Below are 23,169 nucleotides of genomic sequence, written 5' to 3' on the forward strand. Positions count from 1 at the left end.
GACTGACGGTCAGTGTTGTACAGGACATGATTACATTTTAGGGTAAAGACTGGCCGTTAGGTTCCGTATGTGCAGGTTTGAGAGGTTAGCATGAGGAGACTGTAAGGACTTCACGCGTGTGTGGATCAGAGGACAGTCTCATGGTTGAACCTACTCCTCCAGTTCAGTCAGGTGTTCTTTGCGCTTGATTAACTTTGTGATCCATTAAGTGGCTCCATCCACCCAGCGTGGGGGGAGGGTGCCCTCTACGCTCCCCTTCAAGGATTAGGGGAATCCCTCCCTCAGAGAGACTTCAGGGTAAAGTGACCTGCTGACAAGCCTTGAACTGTCACAGAGAGGAGGAAGTCAGCTAAATGCATTCAAGAAGTGGCCGCTCCCATACGAGCGCTGATAAATAAATCAGAGCAGAGGTTTTACAATGAGTGGTTAAATATAAGTTAGGTGACAAGGCTTCTGTCATTCAACTTCCAATATGTGCATAATACTGAAGTTATCTTTATACAAATATTCCGTTTTATTCAGTTGATTTATTTTGAATTCTTTTAGACTAAACCATCTTGATGGAATGTGTGACCATATTCAAACCATTTATAACTTTATATGTACCCATTGGATTTCTCAGCGTCTGTGAAATGAGCTTCGGCATGAATGAATGTGAACAATGATGCATTTTTTATTGAACTAACAAAACGAGGCTCTCAACTAGCTTTGCCCCAGAACAACATCTGACTGACACAGGTCTTATTCCTGCGCTGGCGTTTTTCTCCAGCCCTCCCTGCAGAAATAACGTCACACTTCATACTTTCAGTAACCACAATGCATGAGCACAGCATATGAAGCCGCCAGGCCGCGAGTTACGTTTTAACTTTCCCTCAACGAGCTCGGACAAGGTGTGAACGCGGCATGAAATGAGTTACGGAAGCAGGGCCAATTGATATTTAATTAATGCCAGGCCTGACTGGAGGTCCCAGGCTCATCTGCCGCATGTCTTATCCAATATGTATGATTTACAAGCAGGCTTCTCGCCACAGCAAACTTTCCACGCAAAGAAGAAAATCAATGTGAAGTGGTACACACACACACACACACACACACACACACACACACACACACACACACACACACACACACACACACACACACACACACACACACACACACGCGCACACACACACAGAAGGAATTCTGCAGCAAGACTCTGTAAATCTTGACGAACGCTGCGTAGCCTATGCCAACATGCAACATAATTTATGCATAAGGTCCAAACATGTCTGAAAGCAACATATGCAACGAGAGGCCAAAGGAAACGCGAGTGCATCAACTTTGTTTTGTTCGATCTACTCATATTAGGATGAAGATTTGTGTAAAGAGGCCTTTGTAATTTTATCTGAAATATTTATAAGCAAAGCAGAGCATAAACACCTCTGCTGTTTTGGGAAGCAGTGAGCTGCGCAAGACACTTACTTTTTTTCTTTTACGCTCCTGTTTTATTAATGAATGTGCTCTAAAAAAATAAGTTTGGTGCTGCCTGCACAAAAATACGATTTCACAAATTCTCAGCAGCATCTCTATTGTCACTGAGACATATTAATGTACAGTTAGTAATTCATCTACTGTACAGACAGTTTCTATGCAAATTACTGCTCTATTATTGTCAGGAAAGATCTCAGTATTTTAAGAATGATTTCTTTTGTGTCGCTCCTTTGATTGAAGAGCGACAGGATACTCATTTGAAACCATATTTCATCTTATCTCAAGCACTCAGGGGTTGGCTAATGATAGCTCCTCCATATAATACCTGACGGGAGATAATGGTTTCTGATAGTTGGACGAGATGATAATGGATGTTCTAGACTGGGTAAGTCGTATACGTTTCTCCCGTCTGTGTCCTGACTGCAACACAAACACAGTCACCCGTTCATGCAACACCTCCGGTAAGAACAGAGCAGTTAAAGGACCACCTCCTAAACTGTGTCATTGTTATTCAGAGGAAGATTCAATGGGTGAACTCTTGTTTGAGATTGTACAGTATACGGTTTGGTGACCTCTTCATGCACTACAGCATAAATAAAAATAATGAGCGAGCGTGGATCATTAAGGAACCTTCAAATCCAGGCTTCATTAAGTAGGAAGGGGAGTTTACACAGTTTATAATCCTATGGTGCTTACCGCTGATGCAAAAATGTACACAAAAAAATCTAGTATCAAATCTTCATTTGGAGGAAGATTCTAATCCCTACAGAGAGTTTGAGGCAGCACAGTCCTCGCAGGGCTCCTGTCCTGCATGAATTCAGCAGGCACAGGAAATGCGATATCATTTTTCCTGCTTGGGCCATCTGTCAGGCCCCCAATGTTGTCCATGTTACATTAAATAAATGCCCGGCTTTTCTCGGGAGTCCACGGCAGCGTTATTAAACTGCCTACCTGTGTTACAATGATAAATCTCCTCCAAACTTTGGACCTCCAGCGAGCCCAGGTTACCCATAAATGCAGAACATAAAGAGATTGCCTGTGCATGTAACCAGTATGAGCAATGAAATCAGGCTGGACACAGCTGACCGAGCCTCAGCGTGGACACAATGGTTCCAGAGGGTGTGAAATGATAAGCAGACAGCGATGAAGGACTTTGATAGGAACATGTTGGAGAGAACGATATTTCATAATGATAATAGCATATGTCAGTAAATGTGCTTAGAATATGATATGTATAGCGTATATAATATTGTCACTTGTAGAATGAGGATGGGAGGAAATTGAGAAGGATTAAATGATGATGATTAAAGAACACAGTTATTATTTTTCTCAAAAACTAATTAATACAGAAGGAGCGTTAGAAGTATTTTCTGTACATGACAACAGGTTTCTATTTCACGAAGGCGTCTTCCGGCTGCATAGATCAAAGCTGAGGATGATGCTCCCTGCCCGGCCTCCAAAGGTGATCTACCTACTGTATGTGGGGTCTTAGCGTCAGATTGAACAGTTAATAGACAAATTTTAGGAGATTAGATTTTTGGCATGAATGATTGTGAGAAAAAAGGTGAGGCAAAGGGAACATAACTACAATGAACCGAAATTTCTATAACATTTGTGCCGACAAATTCTAGGCTGGAGTCCATATTTATAAGCTACATGCATAGTAAGCTCCATTAATTATACAAAAGCTCCTTAAGAGGAAACTACAGAGCCTGAAGCTGCCTCTCTGCCCCGCAGTCATAATCATGTCTGCTTGCCAATTTCCCACCAGGCCTTAGTGACAAGTCTGTGCATGGCGAGTGTGATAATGGATGGTTCTAATGGTCAAGCCTGGACCGCACATTAGGAATCCGGTCGATGCTCAGTATTGCTCACAGGAAGTGCTGCCAGGGATCAATGCTAGGCTAATGTGCGAAAAGGAGTAAGTTGAATGTCAGTGTTCCCGATCAATAACTATTCATTTTCAGCAACCACATTTCCACAAATACGACACCTAATATTGTGTGATTGGATAATTACCGCGCCCAATTAAGGATGTGTGACACTAAGCGATGAACGGTGGGTGGAAAACATCTGCCGCAAGGCGCTAATGGAGACGCGCGGCAGACTCTGATCGACAGCTGGAAGATGGATCTTGATGTCTGCAAACGGTGGGACGCCAGCTAAACCTGCAGGAGTCAGATAATCCTCTCTCTACCTCCACGGCACCAGAGATAATGGATGTCCGTCCGCTCAGATTGTGCACAGGAATACAGTGCTCCAAACAGAACAGGACAAAACCACTTTCTGTTGGTAATCCATCACATTTTTATCGCATTTAAAATGCTCATAATACACATTAGCAGTGTTGTTATCCTCAAACAAATTCCCACACTCAGCGATGCCTCAGTCTCTGCTGGTGACTCAAACTCAAACACACTGTGAGACCAAAGCAGCGGAAAGTCAGTGCAGATTATCTTGTACTGAAGTGACATCTCAATCTCATTCCACCCAATCCCGCTCAATCCAGCCTGGCCCCGGCTGATAATGTCAACATATTTAATTTTTCATGTCTCCAGTCTGTGCGCCCGCGTGGTCTTTAAGCCTTAGAGACTCTGCACTGGAGCCGCTCTAGCCCTGAGACACAGCCCACTTTCCGACACCACGTCCAGCACATTGTGCCTCGTCTATAATCCTCTGCAAAAAGGAAAATGACAAAGTAAACATTCTTATCTCCACACGCCACGTCTAATTTGATGGACAGCCTCTCTGCACAGGAACGCTGCTGACGAAAATCAGCCTCATCAGTGTAGTTAAGCGTAGGCCGTAACCTCACGCAGAAAATAAGAAGCGTTAATGAAAATCAATTATTATTATCATTAGTGATAATGCACAACAACGAAGGCAGGAAGCACTTTAATCATCTAAAACAAGTGTTTTAGTTAAATAACACGTTTAACTGAGCATGTGTACATGCAGTGAAGTTTTCATGTACCTACGGCGCAGATTCATTGTTAAGTTTATTTGGATTGCGGCTCATTTGTGTGACTCACTCTTTAGAAATTCCACTTAATTGAAAATAAAATGAATAAAAACCTGAAAAAACCTTTTAGTCGTAATTTCAACATACCGATCATTCAACAATCCTTCACAGTGAGTTTAGATGTTACTTTTTTAAGTATTATTGAGAGCATCCACAGGAATCCTTCTTTCATTAACTGGCAGGAGCGAAACCTCTTCAGTTTGCTCCAGGAAATGCATAATAAAGAGACTATGAAGGCTGCTTCCTGAAGTATGATTCAGAGATCAGTTTGAATAAAATAATAAACACTTTCAACATGAGTCTTAATGCAGAACTTAATTGTTTAGAGCCACTCTGTCACAACATTCGATTTGATTTTCTCCCATTTTCACTTTGCAAGAAAGTGTTTATGAATAGCGATAAAAACTATTCCAGGCAAACTGTTGGTCAGCGAGGCGTTGCTTTGATTACTATCCTGCCAATTTTACCTTGAGTGATGAAGAGAAAATATTCCCCCAATTCTATTGTATGATTTTCACAGAAGGAAGTTTTCACAAATATCCAGAAAACATTTTTGGTTTGGTTTTCTTTCACACATCATCCTAAACATGTTAAAGTTGAAATACTGTTGAAGAAACAACTACAGGAGAGTAAAGGTTCATCATTCTTTGGCAGCAAACAAGCTAAAGGCATTAAACAGGTTGCAGAAACCGACCCTATAAAGAGCTTCCTACAGCTTATAAGCACTGTTACAAATTGGTGGGCTAAACCTAAAGCCTTTAGGGACAAAGAACGCCGCTATTCCCAAAATATTTAATGTCTTTCTCGTTGAAAAGGCACAACCTTAACCCATTCAAAGTTAATTGAAAAGGAATAAAGCAAAGCTATTGTAGGAACCTCCCAGTGTGTGCCAACCTGCTCCAGTTCTGGCTACTGTGCAATCATTTATTCACTAGAGACATTCAAATGAAATTATGAATTCTGGCCCCAGATAGAAAACATTCCTCCTGCTCCAGAAGAAGCACAAAAGCCAGTTAATCAGTCTGATTTATTAGTGCTGCCGCTCTGCTCGTTTGCTGATGACGGTGACAATGGGGCGACTACTGGCTCTGAAGCCTACAGCATACATACACACCACAGTGACCCGGCCTGCTATGAAAACATCCAGGACAACGTGGACGCATTGTTCCTTCAATCAGTTGTCGTACAACAGGCACCAAATCCTTTAGACGGCTCATATTTAAACTGAATTGTTACAAAGCAGTTTGCAGAGCCGGCTCCTCTGGCCCTCTGTTCAGCATTTCAGTGTGAGGGGATTATGGGAATAACACGCTAACCACAGCCACCAGAAGGTTTGGTGGAGTGAGCGACTGTGTGGACTGAGCGTGTGCTAAATTCAATATGGACGTCCACAGATACAGACCTCTGGATCCTTAGAGAATAACAGATGACAGTTGACTGTTTGCAGACTGGACCAGTGTATCTAGTGTACGGAACGGGGGGCGGAAGGTAGAACGATTCTAAGGGCCCACGGAGACCAGCTTAACTAATATTAAAATACAGTAACTAGCACTAATATAGTAGATGTCACAAATTCATCTTTAAAATTGTTACAAACAAGTTTAAATTAAGTCTTATTTCTGCCTCTCCGGTTGAATGACACCCCTCCTCCCATTTACTGCATGGTTCTGTCCACCTGGAGAGATGGTCAGATCGTCAACGGTTAAAGCAGCAACGTCTTCGTGGTCAACAAAGCATAAATCAGGAATGAAAAGAATGGTTTGACAAAGCAGAGAGAAGAAAGGCCGACAACAGCTTTCAAATTTTTTAAATGAAAGGTTTATTCACAGAGTTTCTTTTGCAGTATAATGTTAGCACTGATTCATAGCTGACACTCAATGTACTGTCCTCGCAGCGCGTGCACTATGTGCTGCTAGACAGCAAGCGAACACAACATAAATGTCCACACAAGGCGTTCCTTTCTCTCTTATATTACAGGCTGTAGAATATAAGCTGCTACCGTTTCTCTTCTTACTGCTAAAGCTACTTAACAAATGGGAAAGCACGTCTAAGATGTGCTATTTGTAGTGATGTGTTGTTTGTGAACGATTCGTTCAATATGAACTAATCTTTTATATGACCCGGGAGGAACGAGTGAACGACTCGGGAGGAACGAGTGAATGACTTGTTCAGCTGCATGCAGTACCTTCTCTCACCACATGGCAGCAGCTGCTTAAGCTCAGTCAGCGGGACCGGAAACAGAAATGATTCGTTCACGACTCACACAACTGAGCATCCGTCCTCAGGCATTAGTTCTTTTGTCACGTGACCGCTACCAAGCGACTGTCGCGCTGTTAAACAACGATGGCAGAACACATGGTTTGAATTGCTTGTGGCATTTTGTGATTATAATTTGTTGTCTTCAGTATATAGTGTTTGAGAATCGCGACCATTTTTACACGCCACCTGCTGTAAATGAACGAAATGAACGAATGACTAAGCAGTGGTGATCAGTACTATTTCTAAATTGCAGGGTCCAACCTCAACTTTTTTACAGTAACTGCTAGCGCCACTGCTCATTACTGCTGCTGTATAATGTTTACAGAAGTTTACTTGTTTTACATGACTATACTTACTGTGTGTGTGTGTGTGTGTGTGTGTGTGTGTGTGTGTGTGTGTGTGTGTGTGTGTGTGTGTGTGTGTGTGTGTGTGTGTGTGTGTGTGTGTGTGTGTGTGTGCATTTAACAGTCAAGAGCTGCACCGGTGCCGTGGCATTCAATCACCAACATGGGGAGTGAGTCACTGTGGATGTTGAGGAGGCAAACCTGAGGGAAAACGGTGACTCCCACAGGGGGATCACAGGTCACTGACACGCACAATATCAGCTCTCTGACATCAGCCTGATACGAGTCGCCCGCTGTCACCACTGGTACGTTGGCAAGATGGTTATCGGGCATTCACACATCACACAGTTGCAGTTAGTTCATCTGAATAATGTTCAAGTAAAAGTAATATTTGTTACTATTTTGGAGTTTTGGCACAAACATTTCTGGAGCTGATAAGGTGGTTGAAACTAATCATTAAATGCATGTAGACGTGGGTGAGGAGATCAGAGGTTGCTCATAAGGATACGAAGGACACGAGCTGCCAAATCTGGAGGTGTGTGTGTGTGTGTGTGTGTGTGTGTGTGTGTGTGTGTGTGTGTGTGTGTGTGTGTGTGTGTGTGTGTGTGTGTGTGTGTGTGTAAGTGCACGCACCGCGTCGCCCCAGGGTTTAAAGCAATTGAAATAGTAAAGAGCAATATGCAGTCAGTAGCAATTTCGAAGACGAAAAACTCTTGTCAGTAAGAGAAGGCAAACAAGATTGGCAAGAGTCGTTCAGGCTAGCAGAAAAGGCCACAAGTACATGAATGAAAAGTGCAGCCCAATTACACGGTGCAGGAGGGCATTTCAGCACCACGTCTTGTTGAACCTTGAAAATGTGTGGATTGCAACACTAAAACACCCCAAAGAGCTTCTACAGCTGATCGCTAACAAGAAACACGTTAGTCTACAGAGGCCGTGCGTGAATGACTGGACGGCGCAAAGCGTTTAGGACTTCAGTCGCAAAAGGTTTGATGCGTTTTGTCTCTCTCCACTGAGGAGGAACAAACTAGCGCTGGTGTTTCTTGGCACACATTAGCGCTGCTAATGCCAACGGAGCCTCATTTAAATGCCGCTCCATCCTCAGCCGCTGACCAGGATCCCCCTTAATGGCCGCGCGCTCCCCTTCCTCAGAAAGGATGCTTCCAAAAGGACAAAGGAGCATGTCACAAAGCCCTCGTTAGCTGTGGAAGCTCCTCGCTAAATGAGACTTAAGTCTTTGCAATCGCCACAGTTCAAGGCAGCAGAGCGGAGACTGGCAGCGAAGGGGCCACCGCCGGGTCTGCAGCAGCTAATTGACGCTGCTAAATGAACAGGCCCCGCGTTTCTGACTAAATCGTGCATTTTTACTAAGAAGTCAACATCCTAAAGGCGCCGTTGGACAAATGTGCCCTTGTTGTTCTGTTGAGATAACATTTTATAAAGAAACCCATCTGATTCCCGAGCACCGGCGCACACTCGATTAGATCAGATTAAGGATCGTGAGTGCATTCATTTGAAGCCAGACAAAGGCCGCGGCTGCGGTAAATCACAGCTAGATTCAAACTCACAATTCAGTCAAACTTTCCTTCTTCCTTTTCGTGACCATGACACACATCAAGCTCCTGGAGCAGTGTTTACTGCTATATCAGCCTTTTCCATTATTTTCCGTCCATTATCGCCGAAGGTCAACACAGAACATCGGTCTGAGTAGATTCAGACACCTTGTTCCTGTTGGGTGACTCAGATTTTCACCGGTTCACCAGACGTGAGTACAGTGCGTGTTTAAGTGTGTGTGTGTGTGCGTGTGTCCATGCTTTTGTATACATGCGAATGTGGTTGTGCGTGCGCTTGACAAAAGGGTGAGCCGAGGGCTCTTGCGGCAGACATCCATGGGGGTAGGCTTTTTTTCTGCCTGGCAGGGCAGGCAGACAGAGAGGAGGGATGATGGGAGAGTGATGCGTGGGTCTGCCAGGCCCGCTGATGCACATCTAAGGGTGACCTTGGAGTTCTGAGGATGAAGGCTGAGTGAAATTTTCACAGGACATAAAGAAGAAGGAGACAGAACCTGCCTGTCAAGTCACCGTGCTGACAAGTGGTGTGGGTCATGCAAAGTCTACTTTCATGTTGCCACAGGCTGCAATATGCAGCTCTGTGGGGAAAGGGAGTCTGGCTCTACAGCAATGGTGAGTCTCGACCACCTGTTTGTTTCAGGGCTTTCTATGGACAAAGGACAGGGATGTGTTATTTACAGTAAGATATGCGAAATTCATAATAGTGACGTTCTGTACAATAAAAAGTTGAACTCACAGCATCAACCAGGTTCGATACCATTTCACGCACGTGGCCCGACACTTTTATTGTGGATGAGCTGAAACGCGTGGGTGGAGTGTAAGTACCTCTGTGAGGAGTGAAATTAACAACACACTGATCTAATAACTAACAACACCAAGCAGCATTTTACTGTATGAATGTGTGACTCTCAACATCAAGTCATATTCAACTCTGAAACGTCAAGAATGATCCACACAAAGATAATATCACTGTCAGTTTGGGTCAGATCAGTACAACAGGTTTTTAGTGATCTGATCATAAACCATCCCTGTCAGTAGTAAAGGATATAACACTGTACTACAGTGTATGTAACATACTGTATAGGGTAATGAACAGAACTAGTCCATCACTAACACAATGATGTCATGATGGACCCTTCATTTACACAGTCCACCTCATCGTGAAGCCATTAGATGATAAAGCAAACAAATAAAGCGCTGATGAAGTACTGCATCATAGGAACCGGGCAGCCATCACATGGAGGCATCTACCTGGCAACAAACACACAGTAAGCAGGAGGGGCCTGAGGGGCCTGAGGAGCCTGAGGGGCCTGAGGAGGGGCCTGAGGAGCCTGAGGAGCCTGAGGAGGGGCCTGAGGAGCCTGAGGGGCCTGAGGAGGGGCCTGAGGAGGGGCCTGAGGGGCCTGAGGAGGGGCATGAGGGGCCTGAGGGACCTGAGGAGGGGCCTGAGGAGGGGCCTGAGGAGGGGCCTGAGGGGCCTGAGGAGGGGCCTGAGGAGCCTGAGGGGCCTGAGGAGGGGCCTGAGGAGGGGCCTGAGGGGCCTGAGGAGGGGCCTGAGGAGGGGCCTGAGGGGCCTGAGGAGGGGCATGAGGGGCCTGAGGGACCTGAGGAGGGGCCTGAGGAGGGGCCTGAGGAGGGGCCTGAGGGGCCTGAGGAGGGGCATGAGGGGCCTGAGGGGCCTGAGGAGGGGCATAAGGGGCCTGAGGAGGGGCCTGAGGGGCCTGAGGGGCCTGAGGAGGGGCCTGAGGAGGGGCCTGAGGAGCCTGAGGAGCCTGAGGAGGGGCCTGAGGAGGGGCTCGGGGTCCGGTGGCTGTCGGTCCATTGGAGGAGGCGTCCTGATGGAACGTTGCTATTGATATGGCCGACTTTTGAGGGAAGGGCCGTGCGCCTGACACCGAGCCCATTATTAAAACCGCTCACACAACCGTGTGCGCTCGCCCTTTTCATGGCTCATTAACACGATGAGATGTCCTTCCACACGCAGGCCAGTGCTCATTAAGCCACCCATTAAATCACGCGAGGCACCAGCAAATCACCCAAAAACAGGAATGCGTCGTTAAAGATAATCACAACTTGACAGAGTTAAAATGCTTTGGGTGAAAAAAGAAAGAACCCCCTGGAAGGAAATTGATAAAGAAAATGCAAGGTTCCTATTATCTCACAATAAAAATGTCATTACACTATGTTTACTGTGGCAAATCAAAAAGCAATTGCATTTCATTTTCATGTGAGCATGATTTGAGTCAGATTGGGAGGTGATGTTCACGGCACATGCGCTAGGTGTGTGTTTCCTCTGAAACAGAATCCAATCTGAGCTGTGGCCATATGTTAATACACGGCCCGGTATTAATCTGTACACTCTCATCCGCGCGGCTTACTTATGTGGAAGGAGAGTTTTTCCTTTTTTTGTAAACAGGCAGCAAACAAAATCTGCTTTTCCCGTCTACGTGACCAAGGTCACGAAAAAGAAGAGATTCTGATTATATTCAGGAAGCAAGAACAAAACTAAGATATTACTGATAGATTAGTGACAAAGCCCACTGAAGTAAGGTTCTGACAGGTCTGCTGTGATTTTGCAGACACCTCCATTAGGGCGACAGGTTAATACGAGTTCAATGAAGTCGCACTGAGACAAACAAAGATTTTAAATGTTAAATGATGCCAGAGCTTCAAAGGCCTTTCTTTTTAGTTTCAGATACATTAGAGTCCCTCATTTCCCTTTAATAATAGCAACTATTTGGATAAGTCACTCACGTCCATCATTTCCAGTAGTTGAAAGCAGGCTTGAAAAAAGGTACATGATTATCCGCGAGTTAGATAAGCCCACAGCAAAACGGGGGAGGCGTTCGTGATGAGTCACAGGAGACTGATTACATAAACTAATCCCACAGTGAAGCTAAAACCTCAAACCATCTGTGGATGAGTGGGAGGCGCTGGGGTTAACATGTTGTTTAGGCACTTTAGTCATTTAGGCCATGTTAAGGTACGCTAAGACAGCAGCACTGGCACAGAACCTGTGAGACATTAGGAATAAAAGTGAGGAATGTTCCTGCTAACGCTGCTGCCTTCAGAATATTAGCTGACATTTGTTGTTTCAATTTCCCGATCCAGTGCTGCATTCAGTTGTTAAGGGTCGGGGCCTGCAGGGGTGACGCCACACCGCTGGGCCGTGCAATGTCTACCAGCGCCTGCAACCACAGCCTTTGATCAGCCACAGAGCTCGCCAGCCTCTAGTTACGGAGCAGCAGCCAGCGGCCGAGAGCGAAACCCTGCGAACGGAATGTTTGGTCAACAAGGACTTTCCCCTCAGGTTGCTCCAAAGATGAATCCATTGGATGTGGTAGTCGTAGAGAACCCAAAGTGTTTGGGCTGTGGCAGAAAAGCGAGATTAAAATGACCGAAATGCAACTCTCGGCGTTTCTGAATATTAGAATCTACAACGTCATCGAGAGGCTCAGCTTCGAAAAACACGATGCAGCGCTGCGAGGCTGAATAAACAAACCTTTGACTGGACACAGGCATAAAAAGTCACATATCTACTTTTTATGAGAGCAATGTGTTTGTGCGATCACCCACAGTAACCGACCGGTAAAGGTGGATTCATCTGTTTGGTTAATTACCATCTGAACCCTAATTAACATATTTATCAGGCATCTAAGAGCTTATCTGTCAGAACTATGTTAAGAAGAAAAGTTTTATTGAATCAAACAGTAATAAAAAGATTTTTGTAATAAAGCACATATTTCGGTTAGAATAAACATATTTTGCTTTGAGTGAAGGATATTTAAAGCAGCTGAAATTTCCACATGGACTTGTAAAAAAAAAAAATCACGTATGACAGAGAAACTTTTGAAAATGCTGAATTAAGACGATAAAGTCTTTATCAAATAATTAGCTTCATGAGCTCTGGAGCCCTTCTCATGACAGATGGTGCAATCTCTGGCAGCCACCTCATCTGTCCTCCAATGACAGCAAGCGCTTTATTAATGTACTCATGAATGCGTCGTGTTTCATACAGTGTCCTTGAGGCTGACCTCGGACGCCTCGGCTGCGGCTGCGGCTGCGACTGCGGAGGGCGATGGGATTTCTGGTCGCAGGGAGAATTTCTCGTTTCCAATATCAGCGGCTTTGTTGTCTTCCTTTGATTTTACAAAGCCGAATCCTTCCTTCCCTCCATCAGTTTGCTTACGAACATTAATTCCGACAGCAGAGCTCGGTGCCGATATGAAATAAGAGCTCGCTGAGCTGCAGGACACACTTGTCTGACCCAGAGCGCTTCATTTGTTTCAGCCTGCAGCCGCGCGCTGACAGCTCCGTCTGGGCCTCTGGGGTTGTTTCCAGTCCCCAACGTACTGACACACATGTCCCTTCAGCTTCCGGACTCCTGACACGCGTTTCCAGGTTGGACAGAACACGCTGCTGTTCTCTTGAGGGAACCTTTCAGGAACCTGCTTAGCGGGAGTCTGTTGCTAAGCAAACGCTTCATTTGTGCCAAGCGCCGACTAAACATGAGCTCAGACCCGTTCAGTCATTTACTCATCATCGTTGTTGCTGCATATTCTTTCATACATTTCCACAACTCTGGTCCCAAAATGCACCAGACGTTTACAGCAGGAGTTTAAGCCACAGCAGCTCCTCCGACTCTGGGAACATGCTGACCTACATCCAGCCTGAACACAATAAAGAGCCACGTTCCTCTGCTGCATCAATACTTGTTGTCTTCCACAAAGTATCATCCACAATATATCGTGACGATTCCTCCGCATAACAAGAATCTGTCATATGCTCTATTGACAAAAAGGAAGATAAAGTAAGGACCTGGAGAAAATCTAAACTCCTGGCAATAAGGAGTTTAGGAGCGCCCCTTTATTAGACTAATAATCAACACAAATACAATATTTATACAGCATTTCATTTTTGCTGGCTTTTCTTTTTATATATTAAAAAGAAGAAACAGCTACTGCTACAGTAATTTGATATTAAAAAATCATAACACACAGCACTTCACTTTCATTTGAAGCATCAGAGTTGAAGCTGCTGTTCCGTCACTCTACGGTTTTCCAGACGTTGGAAAATCGTGGGAATCTTTTATTAATTAGTTGAGTGAGTTAATATAAATAGTCTCTATCAGACCTTCGCCAGCTCCGTCCAGTGAAGCTGCTGTAGCGGGTCAAAAGCTTATGAGACACCCTGTTGTAAATGACTTTGATCCCATTATCACTGGCACAGAGAAGGGCAGGAGTCACAGCAGGTGACCTAATTTGATCTCTCAGTGTAATGAGGATAAAGATCTCTGCAACAGGCACAGCCAAGTATTAGAGAGTCTGTTAGGAAACCTGCAGCCGGTTCCCAACCAGAGGCCCATTACTAAACCTGCTCGAGCCAGTTTCCTCGCTCAGATCTCTTTATTTAAAGAACACATCCAGCCGCATACACCAGGGTGCTAAAGGCCCATTTCCCACAGTTGCCCTTCACACATGTACAGAACAGCCAGCGCGCCTCCACCGCCCTGTTGCCAAAGGCTTGTGAGGCAGCAGCTGATAGCATCAAAGCGTCTCCTGCTGAGACACTATTAATTAATAGGAGTCATGCTACAGTAGCCTCTCCCCGTCCCCTCATTGTGCTCACCTGCTAGAAATCAATTTGTGTTTCTCCCGCTGCCACTGTGTCTGACAAGCATTCACAGCGTCTGCAGCTAAACCAGGGCCAGGCCAGATAACAGGCCCGGGGCTGTCTGCCGGGGCTGCAGCACGCACCGATCCCTCAGTTGTTCTACACTGCAGGCGTCGCTGGCAGGTCACAGGATCTAACGCCGTATTAGATAAAGGCAAGTGGGGGGAAACTACCTTTTCTTTTCTTTTTTCTTATAGGAATGATCAGACTAGAAATGTTAAGAGTCTGTGTAAATGCAACTGGCCCAAAAGCTGGAATGCTTAAAGATCACCTGCAGGCTGCAGGACAGACAGCGACGTCCCAACAAAGATCTGGTGACATAACGACAAACCCGGGCCCGTTTAGCATCTACACAGTCAGATTGTCACATATTAGCGCCCTGACGTTATCATTTAGCCCCAAGCAGCACCGAGCTGCAGTCGTTCCTGTTATTATCCCACAACTGTTCCCAGATTAATAAGCCGCCATGGAGCAAAAAAGGGAAAACTGGATTTATTACAGTCGACGCTGAGAAAGCGAGGTTCTTATGTGCTTAAACCAGGTGTATAATTATCTCATCAGGCTCAATCATGAAGTCGGGCGGCAGCAGTGAATTGTCTCATTCCATCTATTTGAGGCCCTTCGGCTTCAACCTTATTTACCAAAATGAGGTTGTAGCTATCAAAGCTAAGATTCCCGCTCCTGTCTGTGGCTGCGAAGGCGTCTGACTACACTGAGATCGCAATTTGTGCAGAGAAATCTGCCAAATGAATTTAACCCCTCGGAAAAACACACACAGCAACAGGCGAGAGCCTTTTCCTCGTGAGCACGGCAATTATGCCTTTGATGATAAGTAATTATGCACCAGGTTATGATGGCTTCAGTGGGCCGTAATGGGCAGAAATGTGATCATACAATAGCTTTGACACTGGAATGCTTTTTTCTCCTCCGTGTTAAATACTTTTAATTAAAGGACGTGGGCCTGTTTTAATCTGTCGGCAGGTGTGTTACAGCGACAAAAAGGGGCCGGGTGTTGGTGGGGAGCATTTCATTTCCTGGATACACACACTATCTGGGTTCCAGGTAGTTCACCTCCTTTTCTATTTTCAACATTTCACAGAGTTTACTCAGCGATGAGCGTGGTAATGACGCCGATCCTGCACTACTGCAATGAACCAGACGTCTCCCGGAGCACGGAGCGCTCCCATTTGTCCTCCTTCGTCACATCGGCAACATACTCACACAACAGTAATTCCGCTTAATGAGGATAATCTCTGAATCAGACTTGTATTGTGACTCCTGAGCTTATCACGTTTGCTCATCATGTTGATCTTTCGTCAGCATGTTCTGATGATAACAATCAAGGACACAAAGGAGCGGGATTAAGGCCGATTGCATAGAAAGGAATCAAATTAAATTATGCGCGGCGTTTAAGCTGCACTGAGAGGACGGCGTCGCGAACTCGCGTGCCGTCGCATCACGTTTTTCTCGAGTCTCGGTTTTCCCGTGATTTCATTCACCTGTGAATAAGTCCGCTGTGACAGTCACGCTATTTAAAGTGCTGCTCGGCTCCGTGGGTTGATCAGGCCTCTGCACAGATATTACTGGCACGTTTTCTCATGCACCTTGTTTGGGTTTTTACTGGGCTCTTTGAATGCACCTCTTTCTGGCTCTGCATTTGAATTTAATATTGCATTTTTGGCTCTTCAACTTTCTATTTTGAAGTTTTGCAAAAGAAAGAAAGGGAAAGAAGAAGAAACAGTAACAACATTAATACTGCATCTCCACCGCAGAGATCAGAGCCTCATGGTATTCATTCATCCACTCTGCTGCCACAGTAACGTCGGGTTTTGTTCTTTTAACAACAAATACCCCTAATTGCACTTTCATCATACATGGAGAACATGTTGACTTTCGAGCGCCCGACGGCTCAGCTCAGCTGAGGCTGATTTGCACTGCATACTGTACTTAACTCCTCCGGTCCTGAGAGCTGCTGTGCCACGTGTACAGTAGTGTTGGAAATCAATCTTTGTGCTATTAGCAAACGATCTCATCTTTACTCCGCTGGTAATGTTCACGCTGTTATCTGATGAATTGCAGAGGGAAAACACTGAGGTACGAACGCCAGTATCTACAGGCCACCGCAGCTAAACTGAGTTTTAAAACAAGTTTGAGCTGATTACTGTCACAGACACACCACAGTCCAGCTGTTTCCCTTAAATGACTGCATTTGCCCCATTGGAGTAAAGGTCTCAGCCAGTGAAACCAGTTTAGATGGATTCAAATCGTGCTTATTGGGAATGACGAGGGTGGAGCGCTGAAGGCAGAGCTGCTGTGGTGGTGGTCATTTTGTCAGAGGCCCCGTGTAATGATTTTCCCCTTTCAGTCAGCTGCTCCTGGAGAGCGTCTGCAGGGAGCCGGCGCTTCTGTCTCTCCGGCACATGCACTGCGGTGAAAAGCCGATTGCACGTTTACACGGCAGACAAAGCGGCGTCTCCAGGAGGAATCGACATCAGAACAAAGCAGGTTTCTTTTAACCCCAAACACCAATTACTGAAACCAGGCTTCCTTTATCCTGGACGGAGCTCACTCGAAAGAGCCAACGTGACATTTGCAGATTCAAACCAAAGCAAAAAGGCCTCCGTCTATATTTATTTGTTCCATAATGCAGGTGAACACCTACTGTACAAATGTTCTCACGCGGTCGATCTAATGATGGTGGAACATCATTGTTAAGTGTTTGATGTCTATTTTATTATAACACTGACTATGACTCAATGGACCGTGGGTTCCCTGTGTAACAGTGACCTTTATTCACTCCCACATGTGAAGGTGTTTTGGATTACAGTAAATCTCCCGTACATAAGCTTCTATTTGAATTGTGCCTACAAAAACAGACACTATTTCATGTTGAGGATAACCATTAGATTCATGTTTTATACAGATAAGCCTCCGTTATCACAGATATGTGGTAGTGTGTAGTAGTGGTAGTGGTACTTTTATTCAATATATTGAATGCATATCTATAATAACACATTTCTGTAGCAGCAATAATTGGTAAGTCATGAAAACCGCAAAACTAGATCTGACATATTTGACTCTAATTTATTGTCCCTTCAATGCATACGACTGAGACACCACACACTGCAGACACTACTGTAAATAATATGAAAGACCAGCCGGCTGAAGCTGATTCATTACAGCACACGTGTTTCAGAGTCTCACCTGAAATACAAACGTGAACATCTGGCTTATGTTCTCCTGTAATTAGCCAAAGAAAAATCACTAGGTCCACACATGAAAACAGACAAAGAGCAGCAGGGACTGAGCAGAGGGTTGACTCAGGTGTGGACTCCTTAGCTTGTGTGATGTTCAGGCAGCAGGGGACGGATGCTCGACAGAGGTCACTTCATACACTGGGTCATAAATACTGCAGACAGGCTGATCTGACCTTTGATGAGCAAAGTGTGTCTCCACTGTAGTGGGTGATAAATGTCAGAGGCTTCCTCCAGCCTCAGATGAGCGATTGTTAAGCAGCCCTCCTGAGCCAGACATGCTAAAGCCTCCAGACACACTGACGAGCAGTAGAGGAAACATTTACACAGATAGAATGGCTTGTTTGGATGACCCCCCCCCCCATTTTTTTTTCTTTCGCTGTCGCCATAGGCTAAATGAGACAGATGATTAATCAGGGTTGTTAGCATGTTTGATGGAGAGTGGAGGAGAGAAAAGGGGAGGGATCCATGTGCTGAAATGAGACAGTGAAAGGTAGCGAACGAAGAGCGCGGCGCTGCCTTCGTGATTCATCAGGGGTTGCACATTCTCCAGGGGGCCATCATTTTTAAAGTAACGGACCTTGATTGCAATAATGTTCCCATAGCAACCATTATCTTTAATGACTATTATTATGGCTGTCATCAAATGGAGACTGGAGCAAGTCTTATTAAAATATCGAATTATGCAACTGCACCTTAGAAACTCTTCAGTGCTGGAAACTATTTTTAATATTTATATTCTTCAGCTCTTAAGGAAAAGTGGGTAAAACAGTGAACACACCGAAAGTCTAATGTTAACCAGCCAGTGTGTGTGTGTGTGTGTGTGTGTGTGTGTGTGTGTGTGTGTGTGTGTGTGTGTGTGTGTGTGTGTGTGTGTGTTTGATTTCAACCAAGGGGCTTTTTCAACCTTGATTATTAATTGCTGCTGGGTGTCTGTTTTAAAAACTCCATGTTTTATTCATGCATTTATTTACCAAAGACAAATAAATGTTCAATAATGTTTTTAAGCATCATATAAATGTTGGATGTGTTGAATGATTTGGTTTTGTGTTTTATTTCGGCACTGCCCTTTGATCCTGTCAAATGGGAGAAAAATGAAGAAGCCTTGAACTTTGATGAGAAAGAGATGCTGACATGACAAAAGCGACATCATAAAACAGTGTGACTATAGGTATTAGTCAATGTAGGACTAACATAGTTAGTCAATAGGTTCATTGAGCACCGTGTTTGTGCTCAAGTGTTTTCATTATTTGAGAGCTCTTTTTTAAGTCCTTAGATCCCAAATGAAGTTTAAAAAGCATGAGACTTACTTTTGGAGCCTCTGGAGGCTTTTCTCTTAAGCTCACCGCCCCCAGAACCCCCACAACCGTCTTCATCATCGCAGTCTCCGCTGTAGTGGCCCTCTGCATCTCCACTTCCAGTTTCGATCTGGTCCAGTGAGCCCAGTTTAGGAATGGTCTTCCCCTGCAGCAGCTGGCAACAAAACATAAGGAGTTTATCTATTTTCACCATTACGATCTTTAAGATGTCTAAACACCACAAGAACGCTGAAACACAGCATCAACAAGAAATATGTTTTTATCAAATTTGGCATGATTTTTAATTCATTTTATTGTACTTTAACGTTTATTCATATGTACATCTGCATAAAATTAAACTTGCTGCCGGTCACTTCATGCATCGTTGCATCTGCAACAGAACTCTTGCTACCAGTGTTCCACCATCCTCCACCTTCTAACCCTCCTGTGGTCGCTGATAGTACATTTCCATATGCTAAGCAGGTACAACCAGAAAACACTTATGAGGACATTTAAATTCATTAATACAAAAAAGGAGGCAAGACCGAATTCACAGTTTAAAAGCACGTCATGAACATGGCTCCGGTTTTTCTTTGGACTTTTTTATAATCTGGAAGAAACTGGTGACCGAGTTCCAGGGCAGTCTCCTGCATACGCCACGCACAGAACAGAGAATGTATTCAGAAAATGCAAAGGAGCTGCTCAACGGCCACAGTGATAAAACCACCAGTCCACAGAACTAAATTTTATACCAAGGCTTTTGCAGAGTCAGGGTTGCTTAGCAGGATTTTTTCTAGGATTCGTTTGAATATTTCCAAGGAATATATGAGACGGGACGTTTCTCAGGCTGTTGATGTATGGACACTCGTCCTGATCACATCACCTTTCAAATGAATCAATGCTATATGTTACGTGGCGCCCACCCCCACTGGGCATGGAGACTCGTGGGGCAGTTTCACTTCTGCTGTGTTGCTGTGCAGCCAAAATCTCAATCAAAGCCTTTTTGAACTCAACACCAGGGGAAATGCATACGCTAATTGGCTCATTTAAATTCATGGTGCATCATTGGATACAAGAGAGAATGCTTTGTGTTAATCAGAAATGTAGTGTCTATGCTAATTAGTTACTGTTGTGGTTCAGTGCAGGGGAGCAAAAGTGTCAGTGTGGCTGCGATGGCTGAGCTGGGACATATCTGAGCTGGTAATTAGCCTGTCTGGAGCCTCTGCTCCTAAATGGTAAACTGTAGATTGAGAATACTCAGGGTTTGGCCAATCTATCCGCTCCATCCATGTGTGTAATTGGTGTGATTTTCCTTCCAATTCTGTCAGAAATCTGACCAAACTTTTAATGCATTATGCGGCATAATGAGGTTCGGTGGCGCCCTGGATTAGCGTGGTCCGGGGGCTCGGCGGAATTTGAAAATTTGCGCTTCGGTCCAGGAGGTAGGGCTCTGCTGGAGGACATGGTGTGTGTAGTTCAAAGGCTGTCAACTCTGAAGCCCCTTTAAAAAGGAGCCGGCATCTTGCTATAATTAGGCGGTGCATGGGGGCTAATATGGAACACTGGCTTTATGCAGAAAGTGAAAGGACAAGGGGTATACTGTATATAAATGAACCAGTGAGTATCACTGTAATTAAGAGGAAAATGTGCTGTATGCTTTTACACATGCATACATACAGTAAGTAAACCTATTACCAAGTATGTTCCATATATAAAAACGTCTTTATTGCTTTAACATTAATAGAGGAACATTCTCCTGTAGAAAAAAATGGGGGGAACGAAGTAATAAAATTCAAAAAATACAACAGAGGGGAAGGGAATGTGGGAATTCTGAATTGCTGAATGAGTTGACACAATGAAGGGAGTGTGAGCAGCCTAACGATGTTTTTATCCTCATTCTGCCTCGTCTTCCGGCGGCGGCGAGGCAGGTGCTCCCTGACTCGGACTCGGCCCCTCAGGGAGGCCTCCGGCCGTCAGCGCCGTGCGGAGAGTCGCTGATGATCCAATAATACCAATTATGTTCCCCAAACAAAACTGCCCACACACTTCTGAAGCGCTCGACCGCTCACTTAGCGCGACACTTCACCACACAAAGGGCCTCGTCTACGTTAGGTAGAGGTTCTTTGTTTTTTTTCAGCTGCGCTAATTAGGAGCCGACGCTACGCGACATAATGACGAACGCCACCTTTTGTGCAAATCATCACATTCAGAGCTCCACCGCCTAAAAGTGTTAAGATTTAATCAAAACAGGGTTTGTATAAGCGACAATGTGGCAGAAAGATTTATCTTATGAAGGCTGTTCTGTGAAATAGCAATTATGACCTGGACTAAAAAGAGGACTTGACTTTTGTTTGACAGAACCTGTTAACAGAAATTGGTCTTTACATCATAGTCTTTCTGTTAGTTCTGTGCATCTGCTTCAGCTCCTCACCTTCCCCATCAGTTTCTCTTTAAACTACATCTTTAAATAGGAATCCTAAACATTGGTTCACTAAATTGTTTCATACTGTATATATTTAGTGCTAGATTTACCAGCTGATTGGTTTAAACACTGTACAGGGAAAATAAATTGTACATTTATTATAATCCTGTCAATCCAATGGCAGGTAAAACTTGTGGCAGCAGCAAATGTCAAAATGAATGTCAAACCAGGTCTCAACATGGCAGCATATATCCAAGGATGAGCACAGAACAGATTATTACAACCTGGGTTAGTGAGCAGGATCCTCTGAAGGACTGGGTGCCGTTCTCCGCTGTGCACAAACCCTTTGCTCCGGTGAATTGCAGTCTGAACCCGGTGTTATATCGAGTGGCTTGTGCAGCGATTCAGATGTGCCTCTAACAAACAAGTAACAAACGAAATAGCTCAGCGACCGCCTTTCTCTCAGCCTAGTAAAAGAGCGCACAGTAAGTAAAGGCACCGTGCAGCTGGTTAATGATTCATCAGCTGTTCTCTGGAGTTACAGGTCAATCAATGGCAGAGGATCCGCTCGGGGAAAACGGCTGCATCTCTGCCGTCGGCCAATGAATGGAGACGAACACGCGGCGGCTGCAGGAGGTGAAGCCGCTGGAAGTGACCAAAATGCTGGAGCAACAAACATTATTAATGAAATATCAGAATCTGGTTCTCACCGTGGGGGGGGTGTCTTTCTCAAAGACACACCTGGTACCAGAACCCTGGACCTTGTGCTTTCCAGGCTGAGGCTTTACCAACTGAGCTACCGGGCCATATTCAGATTAACATTAATTATAAATAAACTATTTATTAAATTATAGCAGATTCACTGCAGCACCACAAAGCCAACACCAATAGCATAAACTGAATCCTCGAGTCACAACAAAGACATACTTTGCGAGGGATCTCGGAATATTTGGCACGAGAGCGTGCGGCTCGGCAGCATCGACTCCGCGCGGCTGTAAAACCAGCATCAAACATTCTCTGGCACCGGCCCACCGCAGCGCTGCGATATCTTCATTACCTGCTGCATAAGGAAAAGCCCGGAGCATCATCAAGGACACCAGTCCTCCAACCCACACACTATTCTGACTCCTGCCATCTGGAAAACACTGCCGGGGCATTAAATCACACAGCAACCGTTTCAGAGACAGCTCCTTCCCACAGGTAGTAGAATAATGACTACTACCCACACACGCGGAGTGAAACCGCGTCTGTACTGGGTCTGTGCTGTTTGATTTCCTTTGCACGTTAGAGTAACGGTGTCAGCGTTTTAAACGATACTGTAGATGCTGTAACACACAAACGCATGACACCTCACTGTCATCCAGTACTTGAAATTTATACTGGGCCGTCAAATCCAATTTGTGACCTCAAACCATTACGGGATGTTTTTCAGCTGCGCTCACTGTAATGGGACCAGGTGACGGCGGGGCTGCTCTGGATCTTGTAAACGTTGGGGCATTACAGCATCCTTTTTCGCATCACATTTTCCATCACAACCCGAAAGAAGCGCCGGTTACTTCAAGGCAACAGAAAGTGTCAAATGCATGGCACACGCTGAAATGGAGAGTTCAGATCACACACGGTGCGTTTACGACGCCTTCAGAGCCGCGAGAATCAAGCTGTGTGTGGAATTTTAAGCTCATTAGGCTTCTCTTTGAACACCTTCTCCGATCTGTAAATAGAGGTTGGACGGGAGGACCTCGCAGCCATCGCACTTGCCAGCCAGAGCAGCAAAGTGTCAGGATGGGAGTGGGCCAGGGCGCACGCTGTCACTCCCTATCTGCCTCGCTGCAGCGGCGGCTTCACGCTTTAGT

General features: G+C 45.0%; 1 protein-coding gene across 3 annotated transcripts in view; it reads right to left on the reverse strand.

The window, feature by feature from the left end:
* The window catches only part of gpc5a (glypican 5a), a 77,929-nt gene that overhangs the window by 11,632 nt on the left and 43,128 nt on the right, over nucleotides 1-23,169 (reverse strand). For 2 of the 3 annotated variants that reach the window (XR_003785395.3, XM_029145006.3), the window contains exon 8: nucleotides 18,907-19,069. Coding sequence is in view for 2 of the 3 variants with exons in the window: in XM_029145006.3 (XP_029000839.1) it covers nucleotides 18,907-19,069 (163 nt within the window). In the remaining variant the exon portion in view is untranslated. Of the gene's footprint in view, nucleotides 1-18,516; nucleotides 18,673-18,906; nucleotides 19,070-23,169 lie in introns of those variants that run through there. The other variant, XM_055507450.1, reaches the window with a different exon arrangement.

This window comes from Betta splendens, chromosome 3 (genome assembly GCF_900634795.4).
Source record: "Betta splendens chromosome 3, fBetSpl5.4, whole genome shotgun sequence".
NCBI lineage: Eukaryota > Metazoa > Chordata > Actinopteri > Anabantiformes > Osphronemidae > Betta > Betta splendens.